At 46.0% G+C, this 23,979-nt stretch overlaps 2 protein-coding genes across 12 annotated transcripts in view; one reads left to right on the forward strand and one right to left on the reverse strand.

Annotated features, from left to right (window-relative positions):
• Nucleotides 1-15,576, forward strand: part of LOC133404843 (diacylglycerol kinase delta-like) — a 32,354-nt gene extending 16,778 nt beyond the window's left edge. For 2 of the 7 annotated variants that reach the window (XM_061681240.1, XM_061681243.1), the window contains 15 exons: nt 133-261; nt 333-432; nt 1,271-1,381; nt 1,465-1,561; nt 1,638-1,745; nt 3,972-4,085; nt 8,174-8,308; nt 8,375-8,538; nt 9,219-9,334; nt 9,471-9,563; nt 12,471-12,590; nt 12,664-12,781; nt 12,867-12,997; nt 15,113-15,236; nt 15,324-15,576. In XM_061681240.1, the coding sequence (XP_061537224.1) occupies nt 133-261; nt 333-432; nt 1,271-1,381; nt 1,465-1,561; nt 1,638-1,745; nt 3,972-4,085; nt 8,174-8,308; nt 8,375-8,538; nt 9,219-9,334; nt 9,471-9,563; nt 12,471-12,590; nt 12,664-12,781; nt 12,867-12,997; nt 15,113-15,222 (1,646 nt within the window). In that variant the 3' untranslated portion in view covers nt 15,223-15,236; nt 15,324-15,576. Of the gene's footprint in view, nt 1-132; nt 262-332; nt 433-1,270; nt 1,382-1,464; nt 1,562-1,637; nt 1,746-3,971; nt 4,086-8,173; nt 8,309-8,374; nt 8,539-9,218; nt 9,335-9,470; nt 9,564-12,470; nt 12,591-12,663; nt 12,782-12,866; nt 12,998-15,112; nt 15,237-15,320 lie in introns of all 7 variants that reach the window. The other 5 variants (XM_061681242.1, XM_061681236.1, XM_061681237.1 and 2 more) reach the window with 5 other exon arrangements.
• rffl (ring finger and FYVE-like domain containing E3 ubiquitin protein ligase) overlaps nt 1-23,979 on the reverse strand; it is a 31,961-nt gene that overhangs the window by 2,413 nt on the left and 5,569 nt on the right. The window contains exons 3-7 of one of the 5 annotated variants that reach the window (XM_061681245.1): nt 21,952-22,149; nt 19,167-19,463; nt 16,662-16,863; nt 16,209-16,404; nt 8,906-9,599 (exon numbers count right to left, since the gene is read on the reverse strand). In XM_061681245.1, the coding sequence (XP_061537229.1) occupies nt 16,214-16,404; nt 16,662-16,863; nt 19,167-19,463; nt 21,952-22,149 (888 nt within the window). In that variant the 3' untranslated portion in view covers nt 8,906-9,599; nt 16,209-16,213. Of the gene's footprint in view, nt 1-8,905; nt 9,600-15,716; nt 16,405-16,517; nt 16,864-19,166; nt 19,464-21,951; nt 22,150-23,979 lie in introns of those variants that run through there. The other 4 variants (XM_061681246.1, XM_061681247.1, XM_061681244.1 and 1 more) reach the window with 4 other exon arrangements.

Genomic DNA, 23,979 nt, shown 5'->3' on the forward strand with positions numbered 1-23,979 from the left:
AGATTTTTATATCGTGGACCTGGAGAGTTTCTAAACTGTTCACTGAAAATTCCTGTGTCGGGAATGAGTGAATGCTGCATTCGGAATCATCATTTTCCTCTTTTCCTCTTTTCATGTGGTGTGTGCTTGCAGCCAGTAAGACACCGTGCGAGAGGCTGATGAGCAAAGGCGGCCTATCGCTAGGCAGCTCCGTATCACTTCCTGTCCACGCAGGAAGTCGAGACAATATGCCAATGCTCAACACCAAGATCCTCTATCCTGGTGAGATGCTTTGCTCTAGTCTGATGCGTACGGATTTTTTTTCTTGACCTCTTAGCCGTGCGTGTGTGCAGGTTTGCGGGCCGGTGTGTCGTCTTCTCTGTCTCACAGTTCAGTCATCAGTCAACTGCTGCTCAACGCCGAGTCGTTCGCGTCATGCGACCCCGAAAACATGTAAGACGATTTCAAAACTGTACTGAAATTGTGTACAATCACGCCCCCTGCTGTTTGCAACATGACACACCTTGAATTCAAAAAGTCTCATTAAGTTCCTCCGGCCGTAACGGTCATCGCAGTCATATAGTCTTTATCCTCTCCGAGGAGCCGAGCCGAGCCGAGACGTCTGTACTTAGGCCCGGTATACGCGAAGGCAATCGGACCTTCCCGCCCTCGCACGTCAAACGTCTGAGGTGACCCTTACGTCTGATGTGTGTTAAGAGCGGATTCGTCCCGATTTTAGGGTCCAAAAGAGGTCGCGGCGTCTTCAATATTTCGGACCGATACGCTTCACGCGTGCGGGGAACGCCACTTCTCCCGAGTCATAACGCCGAGAACGGTGACGTGAAACAGACTACGGCCAATCCAGAAGCGTCCGAGACTGACAAACGCAGAAACGAACGGAAATGAAAACTAACACGTCTCACCCGATGTCGTTTTTTGTCGAAAAGTGGGTTCCCCTGACGGCAAGTCGTATTTTCCAAAGAGAGTCGCTTTTGGAGAACAGCTCACGGGCTCTCGGCTCCGGCAACCCTCGGGAAAAATCGGCATGTATCCGGGAGCGTTTCTTCTTCGGTTTTTTTTTTTTTAAGATGACATGTGATCACGCGAGACTTCTGGATCAGCGCTGCGACAGAATCTTTTCGTCTGTGTTGAGATTCTCGGAGCGCACCACACATATGACGACCAAAATGGAAAAATGGCATTTCCGTTCATTTCGATGGATTTCAAGGTACCACTGTATGTTTTTAACTGACCACCGATCTGTTTGTTTCTGTGTGTGCTGTGTGTGTAGGGAGTGCTACAGTGAGAAGTGTGTGATGAATAATTACTTCGGCATCGGTCTGGACGCCAAAATTTCCCTGGACTTCAACAACAAGAGAGACGAACATCCTGAGAAGTGCAGGTGAGGTCCAGTCAGACCAAACGAACACAACCTCTGCAGTCGCACGCGTGTGCGTGTTTCTGACTGTGCACGCGTGCGTGCAGGAGTCGCACCAAAAACATGATGTGGTACGGCGTTCTGGGAACCAAAGAGTTGCTGCACAGGACCTACAAGAACCTGGAACAGAGAGTTCTGCTGGAGGTGAGACAAGCCGGGAACGCCAAATCACGACACCTTCACTTCCCGTGTGCGCGCGCGCGTGTGTGTGTGTGCGCAGTGTGACGGGCGGCCAATCCCCCTCCCCAGCCTGCAGGGCATCGCCGTGTTGAACATTCCCAGTTACGCCGGCGGGACAAACTTCTGGGGAGGAACCAAAGAAGACGACGTAAGAACTCGGGCCCGACCGATTCGTCGATGAAGGCCCGTTTCAAATCAGCAAAGATTGGCCCATTTTTGGGTTTCCTTTACAGGCACCATTTATCGCCAAAAGTATTTGCTCACCTGCCTTGACTCACGTACGATTTGAAGTGACATCCCATTCTAACCGTGACCCTAGTGAGGATGGATGGATGGATGGATCCCGTTCTCAATCCACACGTTTGCAGCTTCAACTCTCGTGGGAAGGCTTTCTACAAGGTTTAGGAGTGAGTTTATGGGAATTTGTGCCTATTCTTCCAGGAGCGTATTTGCGAGGTTAGACATTGATGTTGGACGAGAAGGCCTGGCTCACTGTCCACTCCAAATCAACCCAAAGGTGTTCTCTCGGGTGGAGGGCAGGACTTTGTGCATGCCAGTCCAGTTCATATCAGTGTCTTTATGGACCTTGCTTTGTGCACGGGTGCCAGACATGTCGGAACAGGGCGGGGTAATCTCCAAACTGTCGGAGCGTCCAAAATCTCTTGGTATGCTGAAGCATTCGGAGTTCCTATCGCTGGAGCTCAGGGGCGAAGATTGTGGACATTTCCAACTTTGAGGGAACAGTCTGGAGATGCCCCCTTCCTGTTCCAACATGACTGCGCATCAATGCACAAATCGAGGTTCATAAAGACACGGATGAACTTGGACTGGCCTGCCAGAGTCCTGACCTCAACCCTACAGAACAGAGCAGAAACGGAGAGTCAGGCCTTCTCGTCTAACATCAGTGTGTAACCTCACAAATGCACTTCTGGAGAAATGCTCATAACTTCAAAACGCACTCCTAAACCTTGTGGAAATCCTTCCCACAACTGTTCTAACTGCAGAGGGGGTCCGATGTCATATTAAACCCGACGGATGAAGAACGGGATGTCTCTCTCTTCAGTTCCTATCCGAGTCGAGGCGGGTGAGCAAAACGCTATTGCTGTAGCGTAACGAGACCAATTTTGTGACTTAGCACATAGCAATATTCAAATTGTGAATGCAAAATGTTTCATTCTTTTTTAGATGAGACGGAAAACCCATTTCAATCCTTTTCAATGCTGCTTTTTGTATCATTTTGCTCGTCGGTCGACGGCAATATAGTGTATTAACGCGATCAGCCGATCACAAGATGGAGCAATGTGTCCATTTACATGACTTGTTCATTTATTGTATATACTTGTGTACTGTATCCATCCATCCATTTTCTGTACCGCTTCGGGCGTGCTGATCCAGGCCGTCCCACCTCAAAACGCGTTTTAGACAAACGGGAAAACACCAATGACCTCTAGGGGGCGCTCAAGGATTGGCCACTGACATAAGTTTCGGTCAGCTCAACATGACAGAAATAATGGCTGCTAACTTACTGCAATGAAATGACTTTCATAAATACTGCGCATGACATGCTAACTCGAACTTTCTCACTGTCCCGGCTACGTGGACGCGTGTTGTCCAGAGTTTGCGTCCGTTTGGCTTTTTGTGCTTTTCACGCTGCGTCGCTTGAACGCGGCACGCTCCTCCTCGGGTACGTTCTTCGGGTGCTCGATCGAATGTGTTGTGTTGAAGCGTTTCGATGACGTTCCCCGCGACGTACTTCAGTTGGTGCGCAGACGGCAAATAACGTCCGTGTCGTTCGTCCGCGACGCCTGCAAAATAGTCCCACACCGACGACGTGTTTTTGGGGGGGAAAAAAAAAAAAAAAAAAAAAAAAACTTTCTTGGCCGTCTGATAGTTACAGTACTGCGCAACATGACACGTGACAAGGCTAAATATAAACTAGCTTTTGGATTCATACGCAACAGCAACGCAGAGTTAAATGTCTCGTGCGGCGATCGGATCGGCGAATGACGACACGAAAGCCTATCAGCATTAAATGGTCATTATCGTCCGATACCGATCGGATCGGCGTAATGTCTAATTAACACATTACAACGACATCCAAACAAACATCCATTTAAAAAACAAAACAAAAAAAACTCTCTCTCTCTGTTGTAAAGTTCAATAAATCCTAAAGGACAAACAGTCAAATGTTCTCCCTGTAATCCATAGCTTTATTGTTGTAAGTGTTAAGGGACCAAAACTGAAGTTAGGTTAGCCATTCTGTATATTTCCAATGAATCGGCCAATGGGTTTGTTATCGGTATTGTAATCTGAACCCGAAACTCTGTCTCCCAGCTGTCCTTCTCTCACTTTGGACGTGCGCGTCTATTCACAGACCTTCACCGCTCCGTCTTTTGATGACAAAATTCTGGAGGTGGTGGCCGTGTTTGGCAGCATGCAGATGGCTGTGTCCAGAGTCATCAACCTGCAACACCACCGCATTGCACAGGTGCGTGTGTGTTTGCGATGAATAAACGGCCCGTACGCAGACGGTCGGAGGTGACGATGTGATCCGTTACTAAACGCGGAGCCCATTTCTACGTGCTCGCCAAGTCTGAAAGCGCTGCGGTTCTCGGAACAGCGCGGACAATCAAAACAAGGAGGGGATGGTCTCCGAGGTGAAAATGACCCCTCTCGCATGAGCTCATTCTACCATATATTCTTTTAACCACATAGTCCACCCTTTGGGGGTCAACGACCCCGGCTAAGCAACGTTAACTTGACGATTTAACGCACCGATAGCTGGCCAAACGAGACGTGAGCTTCACGTCGCTCGTGCCCTGAATTGACGAGACAAAGTCGTACGCGATACGAAGTCGGAAAGGTTAACAGTAAACAAAGAAGTCAATAATGCCATTGCGAATGTGTGAGCATAGACGCGTATACGTAAACACGACTTCGAATGGGTCATCTCGTTAAAAGACGCTACGCCAGTGCGTCAGCCGTATTAGATGTGGCGGATCTGCCTGTAAAAACTAATGCGAGTCGGACGGAACTCCACGAAGCGGCAACCGACGGAGTTAATGCATCCCGTTCGCACACAAATTGGGAAACGAATAGCTACCGAAAACGTCATTTTTCAATCTGATGGATATTGTTTACTCCCGTTTATGCTAATATTTGTCACCACAGTAACAATGCTAGATACAAACCCCAATTCCGATGAAGTCGTGACGTTGTTTAAAACGTAAATAAAAACAGAATACAATGATTTGCAAATCCTTTTCAACCTATAGTCAATTTGAATACACAGACGAGATCGCTCATGTTCAAACATTTCTCTCATTTTGAATTTGATGCCTGCGACATGTTCCAAAAAGCTGGGACAGGGGCAACGAAAGATGGGGAAAGTTACGGAATGCTCCAAAAACTCCCGTTTGGAACATTCCACAGGTGACGGTCATAATTGGCTATAAAAGGAGCATCGTCGAAAGGCTCAGATGTTCACAAGCAAGGTTCGCCGCTTTGTCAACAACCGCATGAGCAAAGAGTCCCAACAGTTTTAAGAACGACATTTTCTCAACGTACAATGGCAAGGAATTTAGGGATTTCATCATCTACGCTCCATAATGTCATCCAAAGATTCCGAGAATCTGGAGAAATCTCTGCACGTAAGCGGCGAGGCCGAAAGGCAACATTGAACGCCTGTGACCATTGACCCTCAGGCGGGGCTGCATTAAAAACCGGCATGATCGTGTCCAGGATATTGCCTGTACGTGGCCTCAGAAAACCTGTGTCAGTTAACACAGGTCGGTCACGACATCTACAAATGCAAGTTAAAACTCTACCATGCAAAGCCAAAGCTACAAATCAACAACAGCCAGAAACGCCACCGGACGGTTTCTCTGGACCTGCGCTCATCTGAGACGGACTGCAGACACAAAATGGAAACGTGTGCGGTGGTCTGCCTAGTCCACATTTCAAATTGGTTATGGAAATCATGGATGTGGTGTCCTCTGGGTCAAAGAGGAAAAGGACCATCCTGATTGTTATCAGTGTGAAGTTGTAAACTGGCCTGCCACCAGTCCAGACCTGTCTCCCGTTGAAAATGTGCGCAGGCGCATTACGAAGCGCAAAATACCAAAATGGAGACCCCGCCCGGACTGTTGAGCAACTCAAGTTGTAGATCAAGCAAGAATGGGAAAGAATTCCACCTCTAAAGCTTCAACAATTCGCATCCTCACTTCCCAAACGCTTCTTGAGTGTTGTTAATAGGAAAGGTGATGTCACATGGTGGTAAACAGTCCCTTGGCTCACCTTTCACGAGTTGCGGGCAACAAATTCAAAATGAAGGGAATAGTCACTCCACTTGACTTGCTTGAAAGTAGCCACCTGAGACTGAAGGCCATGTCCACAGGGAAATCCACCTGAGCGCAACACGTAATTGTGTCAAGAAATGCTATAATATACATTTTGGGGGGGGCGGCGGAAGTTGTGTAAGTTCTCCCACATCAAAAGATGAGAGAGGCCTGTCATTTTCATCATCTCGGTATACCTCAACCTATGAAAGACAAAATGATGGGAGGGGGATGAATCCAGAAAAGCACAGCTGATTTTTAAAGGATTTATTAGCAAATTATGGTGGAAAATAAGTATTTGGTCAATAACAAAAGTTCATCTCAATACTTTGTTCTATACCCTTTGTTGGCAATGACAAAGGTCAAAGGTTTTGTGTAAGTCTTCCCAAGGTTTTCACACACTGTTGCTGGTATTTTTGGCCCATTCCTCCATGCAGATCTCCTCGAGAGCTGTGATGTTTGAGGGCCGTCGCTGGGCAACACAGACTTTCAACTCCCGCCAAAGACTTTCTATGGGGTTGAGATCTGGAGATTGGCTAGGCCACTCCAGGACCTTGAAATGCTTCTTACGAAGCCACTCCTTCGTTGCCCGGGCGCTGTGTTGGGATCATTGTCATGCTGAAAGACCCAGCCACGTTTCATCTTCAACGCCCTCGCTGGTGGAACGAGGTTTTCATTCAAAATCTCACGATACATGGCCCCATTCATTCTTTCCTTTACACGGATGAGTCGTCCTTTGTCCCTTTGCAGAAAAACAGCCCCAAAGCATGATGTTTCCACCCCCGTGCCTCACAGTAGCTATGGTGTTCTTCGGATGCCACTCGGCATTCTTTCTCCTCCAAACGCGACAAGTTGAGTTTTGACCAAAAAGTTCGAGTTTGGTTTCATCTGGCCATATGACATTCTCCCAATCCTCTTCTGGATCATCCAAATGCTCTCGAGCAAACTTCAGACGGGCCCGGACATGTACTGGCTTAAGCAATGGGGGGACATCTGGCACTGCAGGATTTGAGCTCCTGCATGGCGGCGTCGTGTGTTACTGATGGTAGCCTTTGTTACTTTGGTCCCAGCTCTCTGCAGGTCATTCACTAGGTCCCCCCCGTGTGGTTCTGGGATTTTTGCTCACCGTTCTTATCATTTTCAGCCCACGGGGTGAGATCGAGGACGATTATCAGTGGTCTTGTATGTCTTCCATTTTCTAATAATTGCTCCCACAGTTGATTTCTTCACACCAAGCTGCAGATTCAGTCTTGCCAGCCTGGTGCCGCTCTACAATTTTGTTTCTGGTGTCCTTTGACAGCTCTATGGTCTTGGCCATAGTGGAGTTTGGAGTGTGACTGTTTGAGATTGTGGACGGGTGTCTTTTATACTGACAACGAGTTCAAACGGGTGCCATTAATACAATAATACCTATGATGAAAATGACAGGGCTCTCATCTTTTTAAGTGGGAGAACTTGCACAATTGGTAGGCTGACTAAGTACTTGATTGCCCCACTGTACATGGCAGACCTGTGTGGCGTCGCTATGCTCCCGCAGGAAGTCCCGCCATGTAACCAAACTCACAGGAATGGCTGGTGAATGCAGAGCAAGGAATAAAGGAGGTGCTTGTATGGAAAAGCTGGAAAAGCCATATCATACTCAGGAGGTTCTGCAGCACGTCTAAGCCACCGTCGTTGTTGTTAATTGTTAGCACTGTTGATGCACGTTCACGCGATAACTGGCACAACCGTGTTGTCGTTTCAAGAAAGAGGCGTATGGTGTTGTGCGCGCGGAAACACGAGGACAGCGTTTTGAGATTTATCCACTTTGGTATCAACTTTGGTCTCCCAAAACACAGAACGTGAACGGAATGCAGAAATGGTAAAGAAACATTGCAGATACGCCTCAGGCTTTCTTCCACCTGCTCCACGATTGAACTTCTGGGGACCAGTTTGAGTGCAAGATCAATGTCAGCGAGCTGAACACACCTGACACCACCTTGCCACACTAACGCGTCACATCACACCAGGGAGGGAAAAGGGCCAATCGGGCCCAGTTTGGACATTTCCATTTTGGGGTGCACTCCCCTTTGTTGCCACCGGTTTAGACACTGAGAGGCTTTGCTTAGAGTTAATTTGAGGGACCGGTAAATGTACAATTTTTTTGTTATGTGAGCCGTAGACATTGGAGCAAAGTGTCTTTTCTTGGCCACAAAAATAGTAGCCAAATGTCAGGGGCTGAAGGACTATTGTGTCTCAGTGTCGCACGGTGAAGATCGCCATCCTGGGGGACGAGGGCGTTCCGGTCCAGGTGGACGGCGAGGCCTGGATTCAGCCTCCGGGCTACATCAAGATTCTCCACAAGAACCGCAGCCAGACGCTCACCAGGGACCGCGTGAGTCCCGCGCCGGACCTGGTCCCCCTCCCCCGGGGCCGGAGGTCACCCTATTTTCCGTCTCAGGCCTTCGAGAGCACGTTGAAGTCGTGGGAGGACAAACAAAAGTGCGAATTTCCTCGGGATCCGATCGCTCCGGCGCCGCTCGGCAACCGTCCGGAGATGCTCTCCGAGGAAGAGGCGTCGCTCGTACGGGACTTCGCTCAGGCGGCAGGAGTCCTCATCGGCAGGTGACCGACCGCGCATCCCGCATTGACCTTTCGTCCTTCTGGAAGATTCTATTCTTTTTTTTTTTTTTTTTTCATCATGTAAACGTCCGTCCGTCCGTCCACTCGCAGCATGTCTGTTCACACACATCAACCTCCGTCTGTCAATTCCCATTCGGGCTGCAACTCACTGTTTTTTTTTTTTTAAATAATCGCATAATCTGTTCATTATTTAGCTGGTTAATCGATAAATCGGATAGAAAAAAAAAAAAATATTTCCATCCCAAAAACAGAAAATTATTTCAGATTGACAGTGCGAAAATGCACCAAAAAGTTCAGGTTTTTTCTGAAAATCGGCAAAGATATTGATGATTGTTTTCCAAAGAAAAAGCAGATATTTGCAAATGTCTTATTTTGAAAAACAAAGAGAATCAGTCTCCTTTCATGGAGGACGACAGAAATGGGAGAAGATTTGCTGTTGACAGGCTGAAATTCTGACGATTTGGACAATTTGAAGTAAGACAAGGTCTGAAAACGATAAATCAATTATCAAAATAGTTGCAGATTCATTTCATAATTGTTTGTCGATTAACCGATTAATTGTTGCACCTCTAATTCCATACATCATTTCAAATTCTGTTTGTCCACTTGCACACATTTTTTATACGTCTTGTTAATTCACTCACATGAAATGTGTGCGTCAGTATCTGCCAGCTGGCTCAGAGTCACCGCAATCTGGAACAGGAACTCGCTCACGCCGTCAACGCCAGCTCCAAGTCCATGGACCTGGTCTACGCCCAGTCCGGCAGCATCGGGGTAGGTAAAAGCCACCGCGTCGTCATACTTTGTTTCTCTAGTAGCACGTGTAGCGTCGTACATATACGCGTACTACACGAACACATCGTTTGTCACGGAAAGCCACACAAAGACGACCTCTCTGGTGTATGTGCGTTCAGACGCTGAGCTGCGGCGCCGTGGTGTTGATGGTGAAGGACGTGAAAGCGCTGCTCAGCGAGACGGAACTGCTCCTCGCCGGAAAAATGTCCATGGTAACCGATGCAAAAACTCAGCCGACAAGTCAAACCCTGTCAACACACACACACACACACACACACACACACACAGCGTGGACATTGTGTGAACACGCTTGTAACTCCAAACACACATAGAGCTGCAACAATTAATTGACCATCAAATATATCGAGTATTTTGATAATCAATTAATCGGTTAGAGTCCTTGTTTAAATTAAAATTGTATTGTATGTGTCATTGACTCTCTGTAATTTCTGGCTCACCAGTAAATATTCTCGGATTTCTGTCATCCTCCACAAAAGCAGACCAATTATTTTTGTGTGTTTTCAAAATAAGACATTTGCACACATTTGCTTTTACTTTTTCTGACGCCTGTTACAGACCAAACCAAGAATTAAAGCATCATCCATTTGTTTGTGCATCTTCTGCACTGTCAATTTGAAATAATGTTCTGTTTTTGGGGTGGAATTTTTTTTTTTTTTTTTTTTATACGATTCATCAATTAATCAGAAGAGTAATCGACAGATTCATTGATTATTACAATAATCATTGGCTGCAGCCCTATTTGTACTGCAGGTCATCTTTTTCCCATTTAAATGAATGGCAATTCTATTAATCCGCTCCAGATAAATGTTGTAATGTGTATTTTAATGAGAAAAAAAGAGCACTTCATAATATTGTTATTGGACTCTATGAAAACAAACTAATGATATAATGAAAGAAGTTTTTGTCGCACTGCATCAGTTGTAAGCTTGTCGTCCTGGTGTGCTCGCCTTAGCCACATGGGGGCAGTATAAGGCAGACAGATACACAGTGGACCCATGCAGTTCGAGGGGGCGACGGACCGGGCCGGAGCGTGATGAGAGAAAATCCGTGGAACATTTTAAAAATTATAATTGCATCCCCCAAAAATTCTTTAATAAGCAGGGATAAACCAGCAATAAGTGTTTTTGGGGTTGCTTCAGAATCAGAATCATCTTTATTTGCCAAGTATGTCCAAAAAACACACAAGGAATTTGTCTCCAGTCGTTGGAGCCGCTCGAGTACGACAACAGTCAATTGACAGAGAACACTTTGAGACATAAAGACATTGAGAAAAAAAAACCAGTCACTTAGCAATAAAGGTTTGCTAGTTATCTGGTAATGCCGGTACATTTTTGTTTTTGTTTTGACAATTGTGCAAAAAGATGCAGAGTCCTCTAGCACTTCGAGCAGTTCGAATGACTAATCTCGCAATAGTCCGGTGCAATGACCATTTGTGCAAAGGGCGCCGAGACTTCAAGGAGTGGATGCGGTTTCAAGTGACGAGTAGCGCGATCATCTGGGACAATGTCGATTGTGCAAATGTTGCAGATACTCCTCAGTCGGTGTGCAAATGGAGCAGATGCGACTCTGGCACGAGTGGCCTGTATTGGGCAACACCAGATATGCAAATAGTGCAGCGTGGCGAGACGACCACAGTGAGTGCACGAGTAATACATAATTGGCCCCACAGAAACGGGACAACGAACTCAAGACAAAAGAAATTGCCAGCATGTTGTAATGGAATTGTAGGTTAGGTGTTTAAGAAGTTGATCGCAAGAGGGAAGAAGCTCTTGGAATGTCTGCTAGTTCTAGTTTGCTTTGATCGGTAGCGCCTACCTGAGGGAAGGAGCCGGAAGAGCCGGTGACCGGGATGCGGAGGGTCCGAGAGGATTTGGCACGCTCTTGTCTTAGTTCTGGCAGCGTGCAAGTCCTCAAGGGCGGGTAGGGGGGTACCGACAATCCTTTCAGCAGTTTTGATTGTCCGTTGCAGTCGGAGTTTGTCCTTTTTTGTAGCGGCGCCGAACCAGACTGTGATGGAGGAACACAGGACCGATTCGATGACCGCTCAGCGGCTCCGGCGGCAGGCCGTGCTTCCTCAGAAGCCGCAGGAAGTACATCCTCCGCTGGGCCTTTTTGAGGACGGAGTCGATGTCGGTCGCCCACTTCAGGTCCTGAGAGATTGTAGCTCCCAGGAACTCGAAGGTCTCGACGGTCGACACGAGGCAGCTGGACAACGTGAGGGGCAGCCGTGGCGAAGGACGCCTCCCGAAGTCCACGATCATCTCTACGGTCTCGAGCGTGTTCGGCTCCAGGTCGCGTCGGCCGCTCCGCTTCCTGTCGCTATGCAGACTCGTCACCGTCCTCGATGAGGCCGATGACAGCGGTGTCATCTGCAAACTTCAGGAGTTTGACAGCCGGGTGCGCTGAGGTTCAGTCGTTTGTGTAGAGAGAGAAGAGCAGCGGAGAGAGGACAAAACTTGGGGCGGCCCGGTGCTGATGCTGAGTGCGGATGAGGTGGCCTCCCCCGGCCTCACCTGCTGTGTCCTGCCCGTCAGAAAGCTGGAAATCCACTGGCAGATGGCAGGCGAGACGCTGAGCTGGAGAAGCTTGGAGGAGAGGAGTTCAGGGATGATGATGGTGTTGAACGCTGAGCTTAAGTCCACGAACAGGATCCTCGCGTAGGTCCCTGCACTGTCGAGGTGTTCTTCCCCCCCCCCCCCCCCAAAAGAAAACAAACAAAAAAACTGCCAAAGTGTGAGTATGCGGGGGGTTCGCTGTCGTGTTTATTGAGGCGTTATTGAATCCCACTTGAGCTCGAGGAAGGACAAGCCCAGCTGCAATATGATTGGCTGCTGGATGCAGCAGCCAATCATGAGCCGCATGTCAAGTTTGTATGTCTGCGTAGATTGTCAGTCATCTGCAACACGAGGCAGAAACAGGGCGACTCTCCAAACCAAAAACTTGAACTCGTCTTCGTCCACTTGCCTTCATTCAGGCTTTGCGGATCTCAAGTGTGAACGCAAAATAACATCCAAAAGACGATTCGTATCCTAAAAAACCTGTGAATCTCAAGGTAACACTGTACTGTGTGTGTGTGTGTGTGCGTGTGTGCGTGTTAGGCGTTGGACATGGCCCAACAGGAGCAGTTGAACTGCGCCCTGAGTTGCGTGTGTCAGCATCTGGACGGACTTGTGGAAGTCCCGTGGTTGAACCTCGCCCTCAACCCGGCAGACCAGCAGGTACCGACACGCTCGATGACCTCGTAGACGGTAAAAGGTTGCGAGACCGACGCCCTGCCGCGCTTGTGTCCAGGATGCCCTGTGCGACTCCGCCAAGCCCAGTCGCGGCGCCAAATTCCGATTGGTCCCCAAGTTCAAAAAGGACAAAAACAACAAAGTCAAAGAGACTCACAGCTCTCTGACTCTGCCGGGTGAGCCTCGAAGCCTTCCTTTGGACTTGTCGGACGCGGCGCCGCTACCCGTGCGTCCGCGCCACTTCTTTTTTCTCTGTCTCAGTTCACCAGTGGGGCACCGAGGAGGTCGGGGCCTGGCTGGACTTCCTGTGTCTGTCCGAGTACAAAGACATCTTCAGCCGACACGACGTGCGAGGGAGCGAACTGCTGCACCTGGAGAGGCGAGACCTCAAGGTAGCGCACCGCCACACGGCTCACGTGACACGCTGGTATGCACATAAGGTCTTCAAATCTTCAAAGATTTTTACTCTGACAGAGCCCACACATAAAGAGAACAAATCTGGCATTTAACGGTTTTGCTCGTGTCGTGTCCGGTGCGCTCCCATATTACCAAGACAGAACACCGCGCACGGAAAGATTCAGTTCCAGTGACGATCTCGAAATCTCACAGCATTTCACAAAACCAAACACGACGGAACACTTGCGGCTTTGCGCCGATGTTTCCCGAAGGTTGCCGGAGTGCGAGCCTTGTCCTCAAAAAAAAACCACATGCTTCTTTTCATGGATGGTCGTTTCTCCTTTGGTTGAGTCAGGGCGCTTCTTGATTGGCTACATTCCGTTCGCGTCCGTGTCATAACTCATGGAGAAGTCTGCGTTCCCCACACACATGAAAACCTGTGGTTGTAAATATTGAACACGTTGATTGTTTAAGATGGTCGACCCTAAAATCAGGACGAATCCACATCAGACTGAAAGACAATCTTATAGGATCATCTTAGAAGACTTAAGATTGTCTGGTGTTTGACACGCTTGGTCGGAAAAGCGGCAAAATCGGCACAAAAGCAGGCCGGTGACGCGAGCACGCTGGAAGATATTGACGCGTCACACGACTCTGCTAACGAACGCGAGACGCGGGACCGACCGACCGATGTGGATTTTGTGAGGCCGGTGCCGATGTTTGGCGGAAGAAGGAGAGAAAAAAAAAAACTCCCACTAACCGATTAATTTAAAATATGTATAATGAAGAAAACAACTCCTTTTTGGATGACAGGCAGAACATTTGACTGTTTTACATGACTTTGTCCTTAGTATTTGTTTAACTGATGATTTCTTTCTTTCGACTTCGGCCATAAATGTGTGCAGAATATAAGCAACATCACGAGTGAAGTTACTGGCAAAACATTTCTGCATGATGACCTTTAATGTTAAAGCCCATTTCGTCTGCGCCGTTATTGTCTTTGGCATGAAGTGATGACTGGAAAATAAAAACCAGAGACGCTTTTCTCAGATGTCAGAACATGACATCATCTTTGACAGAGTTGAATTTGAAATATTTGAAGTACAGACGGAGAGATCAACTGAAACAAGAGGCAATCTTTTTCTTACTGGTTTTAAAAGTTTCCCGTCCACATTCACGCAAACGCTGACACTTAACCCAAAACGTTCTCCCGTTATACGCGGTGGATTTAAGATTATGTGTGTGCTGATGGAGAGAAACAGAAGATTTTGCTGTGAAAGCAAAATCACGCTCGGGAGCCTCTAACCGGTAATTTATGTGATAACCGGAACAACCACGTTCGTTGTCTCAGGAAAGATGCGAATTGGATTGAATGGAGTCACAGCTCCATCTAGTGGGCAAACGGCATTTCTGCACGACTCCAACACGGCGGCATTTTGTTTTTCTCTTCAAAGTGTCGAGTCCCGCGGCACATCCGGCGTAGCGATCATCCAAGTTAGCGCGTGACGTACCGGGAAGAACTGTGGCTAGCTAGCATTAGCAATGGAGCCCGAACATTTGACGAGTTAACCAAAAATACGAGAAGAATGCGATGCAAAACCTGCGAGACAGAAAGTGCCTTTTATGGCGAGCCCCAATTTAAATACGATCGATCCCATTAGTCGACTAATTGGTCGACTATCAAAATAATTGTTTGTGGCAGTCCTAGTTTCAACTAAGGTCCGACCAATACGGATTTTTTTAGGCCGATTCCAAGATTAGGCAGAATAAAACTCCGATAACCGATTCATTTAAAAAATATACAATGACGAAAAAAATGTCCTTTTTCGGTCCCTTAACGCTTACAACGAAGATTTTGTTGAATTACGGGTAGAACATTTGACTGTTTCCTTTAGTATTTGTTTAATTTTTTTCTTGGAATGCTTGTTTGAATGTCATTATCTTTGTCTTATGTTGTGATGTCTACAAAAAACAAAAGGGCTCATATCGGCCAATTAATCGGTCGGGCCGTTGTGTGAATGACAAAACTATTTGATGATGATGATTTTGAAAAGGCTTCAAATGGGTCGGGCCCTCCACGTGACGTGACGTGTGCGTGTGCGTGTGGGCAGGACCTGGGTGTGAGCAAGGTGGGCCACATGAAGAGAATCCTTCAGGGCATCCGAGAACTGAGCCGCAACAGCAGCGCCAGCGAGGCCTGAGCTCCGCCTCCGGAGCCTAAACTCCCCCCCACAGGTGATTGTTTGGATTGGAATATGCAAATGAGAGGTCCGTACGTTCTCAACGAGTGTGTTTTTCTTTGTTACCTGCTCGTGACAGCAGCCGTCTCCTGTTGCCTAGCGCCCGGCGCCACCTCCCGCCCGTGATGTCACTTGTGTGCCTTGTCACGTGACCAGTCGGCATCAAGTTCACTGAACACGTGAACTACTTTTTTTTATTATTTATTTATTTACATTCCCATAATCTTAACTCGATCATTATTTATATTTTACCTTTCTAAATGGAGTCTTTTTAGATTCAAAACTTTCATGATCAGAAGTGAATTTTACTAAAAATATATATTTTGGTCAAGATACATTTTGTCTTTGTGTTAAGTCATTTCACACAATTGTGACACCGTCTAATTTTGTATAATTTCTCACCCAATATTTTTATTTTGTGCTTCATGTATTTTCTCAAATATTTATTTTTTGCAAATATGGTTCTAATATTTGTATATTTTTGGGGAGTCTAAGATTTCCGATATTAGTGTATTTATTTATTTATGACCAAGAGCTTGGACGCCCTGAAGAGAAAATTAAAAAAACTTTTCAGCCCCCATGAGAAAACTGCCGACAAATTGACATTTTTATTTGAAAGAGTTGTAGATCTGCATCATCAGAAAGTACTTAGGTATGTTAAGGCAAGTAGAAACAACAAAATAATTCTTACTAAAAGCACACAAAGACTTACTGTGAAGCCCTTGCGTGGAGTATTTTCATTGTCCAGCGTGTCAAGGTCAATCTAAGGTTAACATTTTGGAGGAACTCCATGAAGGCAAGGGTGTAAACGTCAGTGAGCGGTTGCCGTGGGTACGATGTGGCTACAGGTGTTAACAAAAAAAAAAAAAAAAAAAAAAAAAAGCTTTGCTCTCGTCTTCCGGCGGACGTGGTCCCGTTCTTGCCGACCCTCCAAAATAAGAGCGTGACGCGACACACGGTGCGGTACCTGCGTCAGGATCTGAAGACGTGGACGGCTCGGATGACGAACTGGCGGCAGATGGGACACTCGTTCATCCGCTTGCCGCACTTGGTGCACGTGATCATGTGACCGCACTCCAGCAGCACGCAGTCGATGGCCGCGTCCATGCAGATGCGACAAAGGTTCTGATCGGAGCCCGCTGGAGCGCAACCGCCGCTGTCCTCTAGAGGGAGACATAGAGGAACATGTTACATTAGGGAATTTTCAAGCCATATTCATATGGAGCTTTTCTGACAGCGCGCCTTCAGTGTAGTACCACATGTTGCCAAAACATACCTGGCAGCAGTAAGCCCTACCAAAAGACAAACTAGCACAAGTAAGAGCAGGAAGTAGGCAGCACAGGTCCCCAACTAAGCTCGAGGAAGAGTAGCAATGTGACAAGCGGTCACCATCCTTGTCCATTTCCACCGCCGTCCTCACCGTTGGTGGCGGCGTGGTCCCGGTAGAGGCGGGTGACTCTCTCCATCAGCTCCCACTTCTCACAGCAGCCTTTGAAGTTGACAAAGTTCCTCGCCAGAATTTCCTTCAGCTGTCGCACGGTCAGCGCTTCGACGTCGTCCTCGCTCGTCAAGTCCGACAGCGACGCCCTGCGGGCCGCCGCGTCCTCGGCGGGGTCCCAGCCCTGAGTTACGAGAGCGCAGCACACGTGTCAGAGCCGTGACGACGACCGAGGGGAGTACGTACGCTGACGGCCAGCTTTCAAACTATTTTTGCTTTTCGAGCATTTACTTGCGTCAGCTTCCACAGCCATAACAAAAATGAATACTCTCTCTTTTCTAAATAAGAGCAAATCAATAAAAATTACACATCTTCAGAAAAATCAAGCTTGAGTTTCCCCTTTTCTGTTTGGCAACTCAACACAACAGTGAAGTTTCAAACCATTTTACACATTTTAATTGAATAAAATCGTTTTAGAGGTTATGTTTGTTCAAAACCTTTGTTTTGTTTCATAATGGGGTTTCACGTTTGCACTTTTAATAAATGCAGTTAGTATCAAGAAAAATGACTGGAAGGTTCCATTTTAATTTTTTGGGGGGGGGACCCCTAATGTTGTTTTCTTTCATCTGTCATTTTCTGAACTTTCTCTGTCCTTAACGCAACTTCAATGTGGATTCTCCGCCTCTCTCCGACTTTCCTTCTCGAGTTTGCACGCAGTCAAACTATTCACAGTGGGCCAAAACCCGAAATTGGGACAAAGTCGCAGGCCAAACTCAAGATTTCTTGAAAACTGACTGCGATTGTGCATGTTTTCCCTTTCCTCCTGAAATGTAAAGTTAAACCTTATCAAATGAAAACAAACTATAAAGTTTTGCTTCAACACTGAATCAAATTTTATATTACAAACACACGAAAAAAATCACATTTGCAGTATTTGTTTGTTTAAATAAATACAATAAATTATTTTGTAGACTTTGGAGTTACTTTTTAATGGAAATCTTTTTTCAAGGGCCAACAACTAAACAAGAACGTCCTAAAAATCCAACCTTTAAACTAGTAACAGTCCCTGCCTAGTAGTTAAAAAAGTGCACAAAGCAAACACCGATTCAAGGCACGTTACTGTATATTCTTCGGTGACAGCCACATTGGGTCTGCACACAAGACAATCAGGTCTGTCCTTGACTTCAGTGAACACATCACCTGTCTCGAAAGCTCCTCTTTTCCATCTTTTGTTTTTTTGAGAAGGGTAGGTGCAAATTTGCCGAAGGAGACTGCTAGCATGGCTGCTAAAGACCGCAACAGAAAACGAGGGGGCGCTTGCTGGTCTCGACTGATGCGCCAAGACACTAGAGCAGGGCATTCCTTGATTTGTAGTATTAGCGGTGCATGCACTATATACCGGCGGGACAGCTCTAAATAAACATTTGATATGGTCTTGTGGGCCATTACATCGCAGCCCAGATTTGGCCCCCGGGCCTGAGTTTGACATACGTGTATATGTCTAATAAAATAATCCTATAAGATGATCATTAGGTCTGACGTGCGTTAAGAATGGATTTGCCCCAATTTTAAGGTCCGAAACAGTTCCGGGGCCGACAATCTTAATAACGCACGTGTTCAATATTTACGACCGAACCATGCCGACTTCTCCCGAGTCAAGACTCTGTGAATTCTGACGTTGAACGGAATCCGGCCAAACAAAGAAGCGATTTTCCAGAAACTAAACATCAAGCAAAACAAAAAACATGCGTCCTGCCCGATGTCGTATTTTGTGTAAAATTGGGTTCACCAGATGGCAAGAAGTATTTTCCAAAGCAAGTTTTTTGTATGACAATGGGCCCGCCTCTGTGCCCTCAGAAACACAGATCGGCGCATACCCGCAAGTGTCTGCTCCTCTTTGCTGTTGTGAGATCACGTGTGGTCACACGAGATTTCAAGATCGGCAGCAGGACGGAATCTTTGTGTGCGTAGTGTTGTTTGTCGAGATTATTAGAGCACACCACACACACACGACCAAAACTGTGGGTCTTGTCTGTTGAGTGAAGTGGACCCAAGAGAACGTACTGATGGCTGACTATTTCCTGGCTATAGCTTTAGCTGGTGTGGTGTACAGTGCCGGTGTCAGCTGAGGCTACCAGCAGGGGTGCCGAGAACTGTGCTTTTGAGTACTATTTTGTTAACGTGTGTTTAATAAAGCGATTGAAAGAGCACCAGCAGCAGTTTCCATCCTCCATCTATCCTCACCACCTGTTATTACAAATCGTTCCAACAAGCTGTGGTAGGCTATATTCGATTAGCTAACGATGTTTACTTTACCAGACACATGCAATTGAGTATCTGCACTGTACTGTACAATGAAAACAAATCTGCAATGCAAAAAAACCCGCAATAAGGTACCCGCGCTATAGCGGGGGACGACTAACCGATCAAACGGATAAAAGTGATGGATTAGCAAACCGTAACAGCTAGCGTTCCATAACATCCTACCTGGTCGCGCTCCTGGTCGCGCTGCCGGTCGCGCTCCCGGTCCCGCTCCCGGTCCCGATCCCGGTCCGGGTCCCGCTCCCGCTCCCGGTCCGAGGTATTCACATCTGCGGGGACGCTATCAGGAGTCACGGCTCCGAGGGTCCGGTCGGGGAGGTCAACGTCAGGGGGGTCAGCAACGGGGGTCCGGTCAGAGGCGTCGGGGCCGAGGGTCGGCAACGGGGGATCGACTGCGGGGTCGCGGTCGGGGGGTTCGGACGGAGACGGCTGCTGACTCAGGATCAGTTCAACCAGCTCCTCCTGCACAAGAGTGCCCCCGATGGTAACCAAGTACAAATGCTTCTAGGGCTATGAAGAAGAAAAAAAAAAAAACAAAAAAAAAAAAGACTAACTCGGCTAAGTCGACCATAAAAATTTGGCAAAGCAAACATTTCTGCCTCGATGCAATAAAAAAATATTGATAAAAGCATAATTGCGTCGCGTGGAAACAATTGCCCACTGTCTATGTTGCCCACACGGACATTTGTAGCAGACGGACGGACGCACTGTTGGGATAGTGAAAAATTAGACTTTACGCGATCAGGATTTTTGGGGCCGATCAGCGAGTTAAAAAAAAAAAATAATAAAGATAACCGATCCGATCACAAGATGGAACAATGTGTCTATTTAAATGATCTGTTCATCTACTGTATATACTTGTGTACTTAATTGTTCAAAAAATGATATTTACAATAAATAGTGTATCTTTTTCCTCTATTTATGCCAGTGAGGCATAGTGACTGACAAAACAAATGAATGGTCTTCTATTAGATGGCAGGAAGTACATACAGTCATTAATGGATCCACTTTTTATGACATTTTTGTTTGTTGGTTTGCCGTGAGATTTTTCAATTGTAAAATATCTTCCTTGGCTCCATAAAGGTTGGAAATCACTGCTCTAGTCAGATCGTGTATTCTAATCAGTCAGGTCAAACCAACATTACATTAAATAATGGGTGCTAACTAACTGTAATTGAATTACTTTATTTTTAATTAAATGACTTCACCCACACCGAAACTTTAGAGCATGATTCGACAGAACGTCGTTATGTTTACGTCCAACCGTTTGTGCTAGCAGTAGCTTGCTCGGCTACATAACATTTTATTGCCTGCTTGCGAGCCGTATCGTATTAAAAGTACGTGAACATACCTCAAGCAAGCCTTAAACGAACCAACACATTTTCTCCTGATAATACAGTCGGCGCGATCCACTCTTGTTGTCGTCGCCACGGTAACGAGTCTATCCGGTCGCATTTGAGTTGACAAGATAAAGCCCAATAATCGTAAAAAATAGGATGCGGTGGTATCGGAATATAAAATTGTATTGCAGTAGTCTGCAATCGTGAAAGTGCAAAACTCTGATATTACGTGTCGTCTGTGTCAGATGTGTTGTTGTCCGAAAAGTTTTAGTATTTATTTATTTTTTTAAATAACTATTGGTCCTCAGATATTTACAGTACTATGTCAAAGGACACGCGACAAGGCTAAAAATAAACTAGCTTTTGGATTCAAATATACTGTGCACGTTGCCGACGCGGAGGAAATGTGTGTGTGTTGATCGGATCGCCGAATTATGACAAAGCCGATCAGCATAAAATGCTAATTATCGACCGATACCGATCAGGCCGATAAAATCGGTGTAAAGTCTATGAAAAATACTGCCAAAAGTGACACAGGAGCGTTTGTAAGTGATTTGTAAGACACTATTAGATGTGTAATATACATATAACATGATTTATGAGTGCACTGAACTAAATAATTTTTTTTTTTTTTACCTAAAATTGTAAGCTAATCGTGAATGCTAACCATTTAGCAAAGGCTAGTTTTGTTGTCTCAATTTCTGTACAGTTTATACCTGACTCAGTGCCATCCTATGCAGTTTAAGGATAGAAGTCCAGCCCTCATACATTAATAAAACACATTAATAGTTGTAAACAAGAAAGAAAAAACAAATGTGTGCATGTCTTTGGGGGGGGTTGTCAATTACCAGAGTACTCAATGAAATATCTATTAGATAATCGATTCTAAAAAGATGCGAAGTTGACAGCCTTTACTTTACTACGGATGCCCGTTTTTCAGGTATCTGAACTTGAGTACTTTTTCTTCTGACCACTTTTTACTTGTACTTTCTACATTTGAAAACAGATGTGTCAGACAAGTTCAGGCACGTTACACCCCAACAGAATAAGCATACGTTTGCTAGAAAAGAGCCGGTGTCACGGTAGTTCATGAAGCGAATGGCAAACGGCACGTAAAAAAAGCCTCTGACGTTCAACTCGAGCCGTCCAGTGAGTCAGCGTGGCTCATGGTGCATTTCTTAGTTGCATATCTGTAAATAAATAATTTGCCATCAAAGGCCCTTTCTCAGTCTCATTTTTGTTGTTTTGCAAAAAATGTCAAAGGCACTGTTTTGTTTGACATGTTTCTTTTCACAAACAGCTCGTTTTCTCCGCTTTTTGATCAGAAAGCGTTGTTTTGGGTGAATGCAACCGATGTACTACGGCTGATTACAAAAGAACAGAAAAAGCTAGAAACAAACTTTTGTTATTGTGGAAGAGGTTTTGTTTTGTTAGCTTCAGTGCTTAAATTGTGACAATACGATAGTGTGGGTCTTGAAAGATAAGTCAAAATGTTCTCAAAAGGGCTGCAGGCAATATAGGGAGTTTTGTACATTTCATAGTGTGAACTTTATGACTTTGACTTGTCCAAGTTGAGTTTGTGTGCCCGTGTTCACGCGGGCCTCACGTGCCTTCTCGCGACACAGATGCGTGGCGATGTGGTGCAGGTGCAGGTAGTCGCGCAGCTCTTTGACTTTGAGCTTCATCAACTCAGCCCGTTGAAGCAGGTTGCCGTGGAAACGCCGGCAGGTGTGACACAGCCGGGGCCGGGGCTCCGACTGGGCCGAGCAGCGGTTGCAGTAGTTTTCTTTGCAGTCGGCGCACACGTGCTGGTGGATGACACGGTATGGGTTAGCATTAGCATTAGCACAGGTGCCGGTGGACGACACGAGATGGGTTAGCATTAGCACACGTGCTGGCGGACGAGATGGATTAGCATTAGCACACGTGCTGGCAGATGAGACAGATTAGCATTAGCAAAAAGAATAGACTAATACTACTGCTTTAAGTGACTCAGTAAGATGCTGTAATATTCGGGATTTTTGGCAGAGGATAAAGAATATGTACCAGTTAGTAGGGGTGCACGGTATAAATGGTATAATCGGGAGAAGGTAGACATTTGGACGTACAGCTTTCGACTTAACTGATCAATCGCGACGAAGCTTATTGATGAAAATGACTTTGCACGTCTGGTCACAGAGCTCCCAGACAGGAGATTTTCAAAACAGCTGTTGCAAATGTATGTGCCATGTGCGCCGACCGTCCATTGCGCACCTCTGGCCAATCGTGAACTCATGCCGCCCTGGGCGGCTGCCCATATCGCCCATATCAGAAACCCCCACTGGCTGTACCAGCCAGCACAGTAGGAGCTGCCCTAGATACAGTGCCGTGAAAAAGTATTGGCCCCCAGCTTAAATCATTATATTTTTGCATAGTTTCCCCGCTTTAAGATCATCAAATTTAAAAACTTAAAATGGTCATGAAATCTATTAAGGAAAATTTTTTTTTTTTTTAAACTATTCAAACGTACCTGTCCCTGTGTGAAAAAGTAATTACCCCCCTTGTTAAATCATGAATTAATTGTGGCTAATCACAATTTCTGGTTAATTTTCACTGATCACACCCAAGCCTGATTCCATCTAGATCTGTTTCATCAAGAAATCACTTCAACACAACCTGTCTGACAAAAATTAAGCCAGACAAAAGATGTAAAAAAGCTGCAACAAAATGACACGATCCAAAGAAATTCCAGATAAGTCGAGAAATAAAGTAACTGACATCCATCAGTCTGGAAAGGGTTACGAAAGCCAAAGAACAAAGGCTCGTCTTACTTGTGCAAAAAAACATCTGACTGATTCCAAAGCCTTTTTGGAGAATATTCTATGGACTGACGAGATGAAGGTTGAGCTTTTTGGAAGGTGTGTGTCTCGTTACATCTGGCGTAAATGTAGCAGAGCATTTCAGAAAAAGAACACCATAGCAACAGACAAACATGGTGGTGGTAGTGTGATGGTCTTGGGCTACTTCACTCCTTCAGGACCTGGACAACTTGCTGTGACTGATAAAACCATGAATTCTGCTCTTTAATCAAAAATCCCGAAGGAGAATGTTCAGCCATCAGTTTGTGACCTCAAGCTGAAGCGCACTTGGGTTCTGCAGCAGGATCACGATCCAAAACACACCAGCAAGTCAACTTCTGAATGGCTGATTAAAACAAAATGAAGGTCTTACTGTGGCCTAGTCAAAGTCTGATTGAAATGCAGTGGCGTGACCTTCAAAAGGCCGGTCAGGCTCGAAAACCCTCCATTTCGGCTTAATTCAAACAATTTTGCAAGGATGAGTGGGCCAAACTATCGCCACAGAGATGTGAAAGACACATCGTCACTTGGAGAAAACGCTTGATTTCAGTTGTTGCTGCTGAGGATGGCCCAAACAGTTCTTCGATTTTGGGGGCCAGTACTTTTTCCACACAGGGCCAGGTAACTTTGAATAGTTTTCCATTAATAAATGAAATCCGCATTTTTTCCATTTGTCTAATATTTACATTTGTTTGATGACCTTAAAAAAAGTGGGGGACCGATGCAAAAATAAAATAATTTGCGAAAGGGGCCAATACTGTTTCATGGCACTGTAGCTAGCGGCTAACACTGTCCTGTACC

Source organism: Phycodurus eques, chromosome 7, assembly GCF_024500275.1.
Source record: "Phycodurus eques isolate BA_2022a chromosome 7, UOR_Pequ_1.1, whole genome shotgun sequence".
Classification (NCBI taxonomy): Eukaryota; Metazoa; Chordata; class Actinopteri; order Syngnathiformes; family Syngnathidae; genus Phycodurus; species Phycodurus eques.